This window comes from Corvus kubaryi, unplaced genomic scaffold (assembly GCF_017639235.1).
Source record: "Corvus kubaryi isolate FWS band 111438036 unplaced genomic scaffold, C.kubaryi_AGA036_p1.0 split3-73, whole genome shotgun sequence".
NCBI classification, from domain to species: domain Eukaryota; kingdom Metazoa; phylum Chordata; class Aves; order Passeriformes; family Corvidae; genus Corvus; species Corvus kubaryi.
In genome coordinates, this window is record NW_024582091.1 from 35,928,040 (window position 1) to 35,936,123 (window position 8,084).

Genomic DNA, 8,084 nt, shown 5'->3' on the forward strand with positions numbered 1-8,084 from the left:
CTGTCGCAGTATAAGAGCGCGCGGCGGTGGGCACGCCCCCTCTCTGTGCAGCGGCGCGCGGCGGTGCCGGGTGAGTGTCCGCGATGGCGCCGGGGCCCGGCCGGGCGGGATCCCCCCGGCCCTCGGGCCATCGCGGCGGGAGCGGGCCGGGCGGGGGCCCCGGGGCGGCCGGCGCCACTCACCGGGGCGGCCTGTGTCTGTATTTGCAGCAGGAACCCGGGCGGGGACCGTACCCACCGAGAGCGCCATGGCCGAGGAAAGGTGAGCAGGGCCTGGGCCGTCGGGGGCGGCGGGCGGAGGGGCCGGGTCGCTCCGTTGCGCGTCGGGCTTGGGAGCTCCGGCTGTGCCATGTACACAGGCCCCGGCGTGGTGCTGCTGCATGCTTCTTGCAGGCCGGGAGATGGGCGCTGGGTCCGCCAGGCAGGGCCTCTGGGCGCCTGGCGCCCTCGTGTCCCTTAAAGGAGCATGGAGATAGCACGGCCCGGTGGTTCGCCAGGAGGATTTAATGCTTTAGCTTCTTTCCCGTTCATCCTTTGTCACTTACCCCTTTGGCTTTGTTCTTTAACTTGCTTATCTGTACTTTTTAATGGCTGGATGCTTGCGGGTGAACGGGAAGCTTTTGCTTTTAGTTGTAATGTGTTGGCGCGATCAGAACATTATGTGTCTTCTCTTTAGCATTACTGCTGGAGGTGTAATGGATGTTAACACTGCTCTGCAAGAAGTGCTGAAGACCGCACTTATCCATGATGGCCTTGCTCGCGGTATCCGTGAAGCAGCCAAAGCCTTGGACAAGTAAGTGTGGTGTCACCAGTTTCTATGCTGTGAATAGTAAAACTGTGTGAGACCTTGTGATGGGGTATATTGAACACCTGCAGTGGTGTCCAGGTGCTCAGCTTAAAACTTACTTAAGATTATAGTTTTCTGGCAGTAACTTTTGTCTTTTGTAACCTCTGTTTTGGGGTCTTAAAGTGGGATCTTAAAATATAGGAACTAAACTCGATGATTCAAGAACAGCAGCATCTGGTGTATTACATTCTGTCATTTTGTGGCCCCAGTGCCATCGAGTGTTTGTGTGGGTGTATGGGTTTTGTGAAGAAAATGGAATGGTGTTCGCTGTTTGTAGCTATGAAAATCTGGGGCTCAGGAACCTTACGTTTTAAGAAGTGATAAAGTCGTCTCAAAGCTTTGTAAAATTTGAATGGGGTTAATATGTATTTCACACTTAACCTGGAAGAGTTGATTATGTTTTTATGAAAAAGCCTTAAATTCATAGCTTTCTTATACTTTTAAAGTTTTTTTTTTAATTTTTTTTGATATGTTGCAACAGTAAGTAATTGTCAAGGTGCAGTATCGAAACAGTATTGAGCTTCTTAGGTGTCAGCCATGGGGTAATTAGTTATGGTCTTTTAAAGGGCAAAGTATATCTTTATATATATAGGCATACATGCACACCTCTGTGTGTTTATGTGCAAATCTATACTTTCCTTGAGAGAAAAAGCTACTTAAATGTAAAGCTGCAGTGTTTGGGTGATGACTTCAGTATGTCGGATACCCCTGCACTCGTCCTATGAGTGATAACTGCTGTCTGACAAACCTGTATGCAGAAACCTCTGAGACAAGGCACTAAACAAGGGCAGAGAAATACAACTTGTGTGTCTGACAACCAGTTTGTATGAGTTCTTCTGAGTTCAGCTACAGCTTCATAAGTGACATTGTGTTAAAAAGGATGATGTATGTATGAGGTTGTACACGTTTGTGTGTGATGGTTCTTGCTTGAGAACGTTTCTGGCATTCTGGTGACACTCCTGATAAAGAAGGTCTTTTTAGGGAAAACTGACTTTGCAGAGGTCACATTGCATTAGGTTAAGCATAGAAGACCTACTCAGCTCTCTCTGTTGTCAGGTATCCCTTTGGTATCTTAAGATTGTACCACAGTGTACAAAGATCCTAATTAGAATTGGGGCCCTGTCATAACAGCTTCTTTGAACGTAAGTAGAAAAGGTTGTTCTGAAGAACTTATAACACCTTGACATGGAAATTCAAGCTTTTAGTTTTTACAATTCTAATGTTAAATTACTGTAACCTGTGGTAATAAGAAAAAGCAGCTTGTAACTTGGTTGCTTTGTAGCAATGACACCAGTTCTCTAGGGGACCTGGTGTTTATCCAGTCATTAGATCTTTTTTCAGTGGCTGAGAATTTATTTAGTGGGATTTTTAGAAGCTCTCAAAATGAGAATAGAATCGGAGGATAAAGCTAACAATGTATGGATAACCTGTTAGATATGTATGACAAACATAAAAAGTGACAAATCACATCAAAAGTATATTTAGTATTTCAGAAGCTTATGGTGTCTTGTAACCAAAAATTAAAACTTAGGAAGTGGTTCTCTAGAAATGCATGTGCTGAATTCAATTATTTTCAGTTTTGATGATCAGGAAACTTCAGGTAGTATCTGAAGTAACATCTGTCAGTTCTCATTTTGTTTTAGACGCCAAGCCCATCTCTGTGTTCTGGCTTCAAATTGTGATGAACCCACATATGTAAAATTAGTTGAAGCACTCTGTGCAGAACATCAGATCAACTTAATAAAGGTGAGTGGCAACTTAAGACACAAGTTTGGAACAGTTATGCTTATTTCAGTATGTAGAGAGCTGAACCTTTAGAACACTGCTGTAATTCTGCGTATGGCTTACCTAGGCAGAATTTCCCTTAGCAGCAGATTGTTCTAGTTCTGTGTGATTGCCATTTTGGCACAGTAAAAACCTGTGGATGTAAATGGCAAGGGGTATAGACTGGTTATTTTGCACAGTTAAAAATGAATTCTGGTGTCCTGTTGAATAAGAAATAGAATTGTTGCTGGGAGTGTGGGAGGAGGGTCCCTGTGACTCCAGGGAGGCTCACGCTGTACGATGATGATACTTTGGCTCCCTCTGCTGATGCCTGTGAGGAAAGCAGCCATCCGTTACCCAATGCTTCTGACAGTACAGCAGCTGCTGGGCTGGACCCTGGTATGCCAGAAATGGCAAGTTCTCATGTGATGTGATGCCCTGCACAGGTTGATGACAACAAGAAGCTGGGCGAATGGGTGGGTCTCTGCAAGATCGACAGAGAAGGAAAGCCTCGCAAAGTGGTGGGCTGCAGCTGTGTGGTTGTCAAGGTAAGATTGCTAATTATGTCTTATTTCTTGGCTTCTGAAATACGTAGTGTACTCAAGGTTGCTTTACATAAGGAACCGTTAAATACAGCTCCTAAATCTTTTTTTTTAAACAGTTGCTTTATATTGTTGATAGTGAACATAAGCTACTTTCATGTTTTATATTCCCTGTTGTGTTTATACACTCATATACATTTTGTGAGTTAATGGTTGAGTCCTCAAAGTATCTATGCCTACCTGCCAATAATCATTAAAAGCAAAGTCCTACCTTAGAGGATAGGAAGCTTTGCTTCAGAAAAAAATGCCAGTTCAGCACGTCCGCTCAACTTGAAAATGTTTTGCGGAGCTTATTTCACAATAACACTGGCAAAATAAAGCCACAGTACGAGCCTTGAAGACTTTGTGGTCTCTGAGGTCCCAAGAGATGGCTACATCTTCACAATCAAGACTAGTGTCTTCTGCATGCATTTTCATAATTATGCTACTTTTTCACATACTTGGCTTGAGTTTCTTTAAGCCGAAAAGGTTTTGTTTGCATCCCTGTCAATGGGTGTTATATTTGAATGAAATAGAACAGTGCTTTATCTGAGTAGCCTTACTAAAGAACAAGGGAAAAACTGGCAGATTGCTTGAGCTTACTTGTGTGGAATTTTGGAAATTCCTTGTGATAAAGTGTCAGAATCCCATTTGTCCTTGTAAAAAATCAGTTGGTAAAATTTAGGATGGGTCTGTATGTTAATGGGTTATTTTGTGTTACAGGACTATGGCAAGGAATCTCAGGCCAAAGATGTCATCGAAGAGTACTTCAAGTGCAAGAAATGAATGACAAATAAATTTTGAACCAGTCTAGTGTATGTGTGATTAATGATTCGGTGTTTGTGGAACAGTTCTTTTGAGTTGCAAAGGATAGCATCAGAAGATGCAAGAACTTAGCAAATGTTGGTGTAGTTTATTAGTATTTTAACTCTGTCAGTTAGCTGAAAAGATTGTGGGGATCCCTGCCATTCTTATTTTAGGGTAATTCTGTTTGCTGTTCCTACCCCAGAAGTTACCAGCTAGAGCATGGCACAGATTCAAGTTGCAATAATGCAGGCATTTGATTACTGTCCTTGCTTGGTAATGCTTTGGTCTGTATTTCTAGGATTCTGAGTAACTTGTCTAAAGTATTGCTGCATCTGTGATAAAAATTTGGCTCCCTCTGCTGAGACAAATGAAGATAATGGCCTTAACTGTCACCCAAATCTTCTGAGATGTTGCAGGATTTCTATAAATGCTTTCTTAATTTATTTAGGGAACTTAATGGACACAGGATGTGTTCTACTTGTTCCTCTGCCTTGAACTGTGAGTGATAGCATCTTCTAACTAGTATTGTCATGTAGATTGATTCTGTAGTTCTCTGTAGGTAGGGTAGCCAAGTAGTTAAGTTCTCACTTGCTCAGATGAGGCAGCGTTGAGCTCCTAACTTGCCCAGTGTTGGTTTCTGTAGTAGTTAATTGATGTTCAAAACTTGTTTCTGTCAGTTTTTTGTTTTTTAGAAACAAGGGATTTAGACTGGAAGGTATGGTTTGTTTCTCTCCTGCAAGTTCTTTTATATGTCTTAAATTTTCTGCAGAGCAGCTCTTAAGTGAAGTGAGTCATAAGGAGTTGCTCTGTTGTGCTGATGTGTAAGATATGAATGTGAGTTATTGCGGGGCTGAGCGCCTGTGGCTGAGCAGATGGGAATGTTTATCTGTTTTCAGGCACTTCAACTTAAATTTTCATTGTGGTTTGTAACCCCTTGTGATATCCCTGGTCATAAGTGTGAGAGTGAAGACAGGCGTGTTTTCCAGCTGGGCTCAGATGCACTTCTCTTACAGCACTTCTTTAGGCTCTTGAAGGGTCTCTTAGTTTTTGCCCTGTCCCAGCTTTATAGTAACTAGATCTTGGTGACTTGGGTTGTTGGAGAGGTTTCTCTAATAACATTTTCAGGTGTACTCAATGAAAGTCACCTGTTCAAGTCTGCAAGGTCTATATCCTTTTGCTAAGCTGTGTGTTCAGTCTCATCTCTGAAATTCTCCATTAAGGTAGTTTTTACAACTAATGTCGAGCTAGTATTGCAAATTAAGAGAAGTTAGCTCAAATGTACACATGTTTCTTGAATGCTGAATCTATCTATAGTTGTTTAAATGTTTAGTTGAAGTTACAGGAGTAATCTCTAGAGAGGAGCCTTAGTTGCAGATCCTGTTTCATTAAACTACTGGAGGCTTCTCAATACTGAGAATAGGGATAATTTTAAGAATATTTCTTGACTAGAGTTAAAAGACAAATATTGAAAGAACTTTTTCAGGTGAGTTTGGTTAATAATTTTGAATATATGGTTCATATAAAGAAGCACACCAAAGCATGCTTCATCTTTTGTCTGGTCTTAAAAACTGCATCTTCCAAAGATTTTTAGATAAAATAGTTTTGCAATTTGTTCTTCATATTTTTACAATGCTTGTATCTACGTTCTGTAGAAAGAATTGTCTGAAGGTGTGGTAGGAGTCTCATGGGATTTATAGTTTGCTTTTCCTTGTCTGGCTTTTACATTCAGTTTAATTCACAAAGGGAATTGGGATCTAAAAGTGGAGCTCAGTACTTGAGTTCAGTGGCATGTGTGTTGCTGAGGTTAAAATTTGTTTACCTGAAAATGCTTCTACTAGAACATTTTTTACCTGTTGAGAGTAGTTTTAATTCCTTGCATCTCTGGATGCAGTGTAATAAATGTGTGATTCAATAAGCCTCTCCTGAATAGTGGGTAAAAAGATGCAAGCAAATGGCTTTTTGAAATGCTTGGCTTTTTGGCAAAAATATATGGCTTTTCATTGTTATTTTTGACAAAAAAAATTACCTAGTGGAATGGAGAAGGCACATCTCTTTTCTCACACACCTACTATTGATGTCTTGTAATGTGAAGCACTTCATACCAACACATAGGGGACTATTTTATGATTTGCTACTGAAAAAATTAGGATATTGGAAGGTATGTATACGTTCTGGTGAATTGTAATTCTAGGATGATGATCTTGGAGTGAAGAGACAAGGAACTGCCACTGAAATGGATGAGTAAACAGCGGATAGCCTTCAGTAAAAGTTCTGAAGAAGGTGTCTGGCTGTTAGTATTTTACTTAGAGCATGTGGAATGTTCTATGCCTACTGTAATACCTGAGGTAGTTACCTTTTTCATTTCCCCAATATTTATGGAGAAATCTGATTCAAAATACACATTTTGGTACCATTACTAGCTTTCCTATCCACCTCTTAGCGCTCTGGAGAGGCAGGATATGCTGGGTAAGCAAAAAGATGTTCTGTGAACATTCACATGAAGTTCACTTTTGGGGCCCTCAGATGACAGACCGTAAGGTGCTGGAGTGTGTCCAGAGGAGGATGGCAAATCTTGTGAAGGGTCTGGAGCCACTGAGGAAGCTGGGGTTTGGCCTGGAGGAGGCTTAGGAGACCTTGCCACTCTCTGCAACCATCTGAAATGTTGCAATGAGGTGGGGGTCTTTTCTCCTAAGTAGCAAGTTACAGTTTAAGAGAAAATGGCCAGGGAGGTTTAGACTAGGTATTAAGTATGGTCAGGCATTGGAGCTGGCTGCCCAGGGAAGTAGTGGAATAACCAGTCCTGGAGGCAGTTTAAAGACTTGAAGATGTAACACTTAGGAACATGGTTTTGTGGTGGGCTTGGCAGTGTTTGGTTTGCAGTTGACTCCATGATCTCTTTCAACCTAATTTATTCCATGATTTAATTCATGCATGTTAAGCCTGCAAGTAAATTGAGTCCAGCTCACACAAACTGTGTAGGTTTACAAAATAGCCATTTAACACATTTTAGCTTGGTGTGAGAAAAATAACATCATCAAAATGTTTTTTGTGCTTGATTTATGCCAGTGGAATGGCAATGTTCCTCTGAATTACTATGAAGTATGACCAGTTAACTCCTAGGAATTTTTCAAGTAGGGTTCAAGTAGGGAGAGCTGTAGTTTGCAAGCAAGTTTGTTAGGCAGTGTTTCTTTTGCTGCAGTGGAATGATACCTCATTAAATGTGCAGTAAATGTTCAGGAATGTTTCTTGTGTTTAAATGTCACCATTTTACATAGCAATGAATATTAATACTAGGGAATGACATCTTTTCATGCAAAGTTATTTTCATTGGAATAGAATCAACACTTCCTAAACATTTTTTGTCAGAAGGAATTAGGTTGAAATCTAAATTTTCTTATCAAAATGCTTAAGTATCAAGTTAGGGCTTTTCCAGGAAATGAAACATTACAGGAAGTGACCGTGGAACCTCTGCAGGGTAAGCATTGGAGAACTGATTAAATTTGCTTTAGGCTTTTTACTTAAGATTATCCCAAGTGTTTGATTTATTTTCAAAAACTTCCTGAGAACCAAATTCCACCCAAGCCTCGGTTCACCTTGGTATTTGGTAAAAGTTTATTTTATTTTTAAATTGGCTGAGGCAAAGGAGTGATTGCTGGTGGTTCTTCATACTGCATCACTCAGCGAATGCTTCTCTGAGGCCTCTGATTTGTAGACTAAAGAGATCCAGTACCTCCATGCTTTCTTGATCAAGGATGTTTAACTGTAGAAGACTTACTGATTTTGATATGTCCTGCAGGATTTTAGATAAGATTTTGGAGATGTAGGCTTTGGGATTCTGCTTGAGGTTGCAGCCCCCCTGCCTAAAAGGTACATTACTGATCTCCTGAGTTGGTGTGGTTAGACAGCATTAACATGGGAATGGAAATTAGAGACTTTGGAGTTAGTGGTGCAGGACTGACCCTGACTTTTCCTCTGCTGTTGATCATATTTAATGTCACTTGCATGTTTTCCTTTTGAAAGTGGGATAATACAGAATGGTTTGCTCAATGATGTATGTTTTGTGGCTTTTGGTTAGCAGAAGCATCA

The 8,084-nt window shown here is 41.0% G+C and overlaps 1 protein-coding gene and 4 non-coding genes across 5 annotated transcripts; all 5 read left to right on the forward strand.

The window, feature by feature from the left end:
• Positions 1–10: 10 nt before the first annotated feature.
• On the forward strand, positions 11–4,004 carry RPS12 (ribosomal protein S12). The gene is made up of 6 exons (XM_042016341.1): positions 11–70; positions 210–261; positions 676–792; positions 2,490–2,592; positions 3,057–3,158; positions 3,915–4,004. The coding sequence occupies exons 2-6, from the start codon at positions 248–250 to the stop codon at positions 3,975–3,977; spliced, it is 399 nt and encodes a 132-aa protein (XP_041872275.1). The 5' UTR covers positions 11–70; positions 210–247; the 3' UTR covers positions 3,978–4,004.
• On the forward strand, positions 1,522–1,594 carry LOC121659410. The gene has a single exon (XR_006014311.1). It is a non-coding gene; the product is annotated as a small nucleolar RNA SNORD101 (small nucleolar RNA).
• LOC121659411 lies at positions 2,903–2,989 on the forward strand. Its single transcript, XR_006014312.1, has one exon. It is a non-coding gene; the product is annotated as a small nucleolar RNA SNORD100 (small nucleolar RNA).
• On the forward strand, positions 3,457–3,591 carry LOC121659416. Its single transcript, XR_006014317.1, has one exon. It is a non-coding gene; the product is annotated as a small nucleolar RNA SNORA33 (small nucleolar RNA).
• A 321-nt stretch (positions 4,005–4,325) lies between the features above and the next one.
• LOC121659412 lies at positions 4,326–4,410 on the forward strand. Its single transcript, XR_006014313.1, has one exon. It is a non-coding gene; the product is annotated as a small nucleolar RNA SNORD100 (small nucleolar RNA).
• The last annotated feature ends 3,674 nt before the right edge of the window (positions 4,411–8,084 follow it).

Coding starts and splice junctions, on each gene's coding strand:
- RPS12 (XM_042016341.1), top strand. Junction 793..2,489: donor GCAGCCAAAGCCTTGGACAA/GTAAGTGTGGTG, acceptor ATTTTGTTTTAG/ACGCCAAGCCCATCTCTGTG. Junction 3,159..3,914: donor GCAGCTGTGTGGTTGTCAAG/GTAAGATTGCTA, acceptor TTTGTGTTACAG/GACTATGGCAAGGAATCTCA.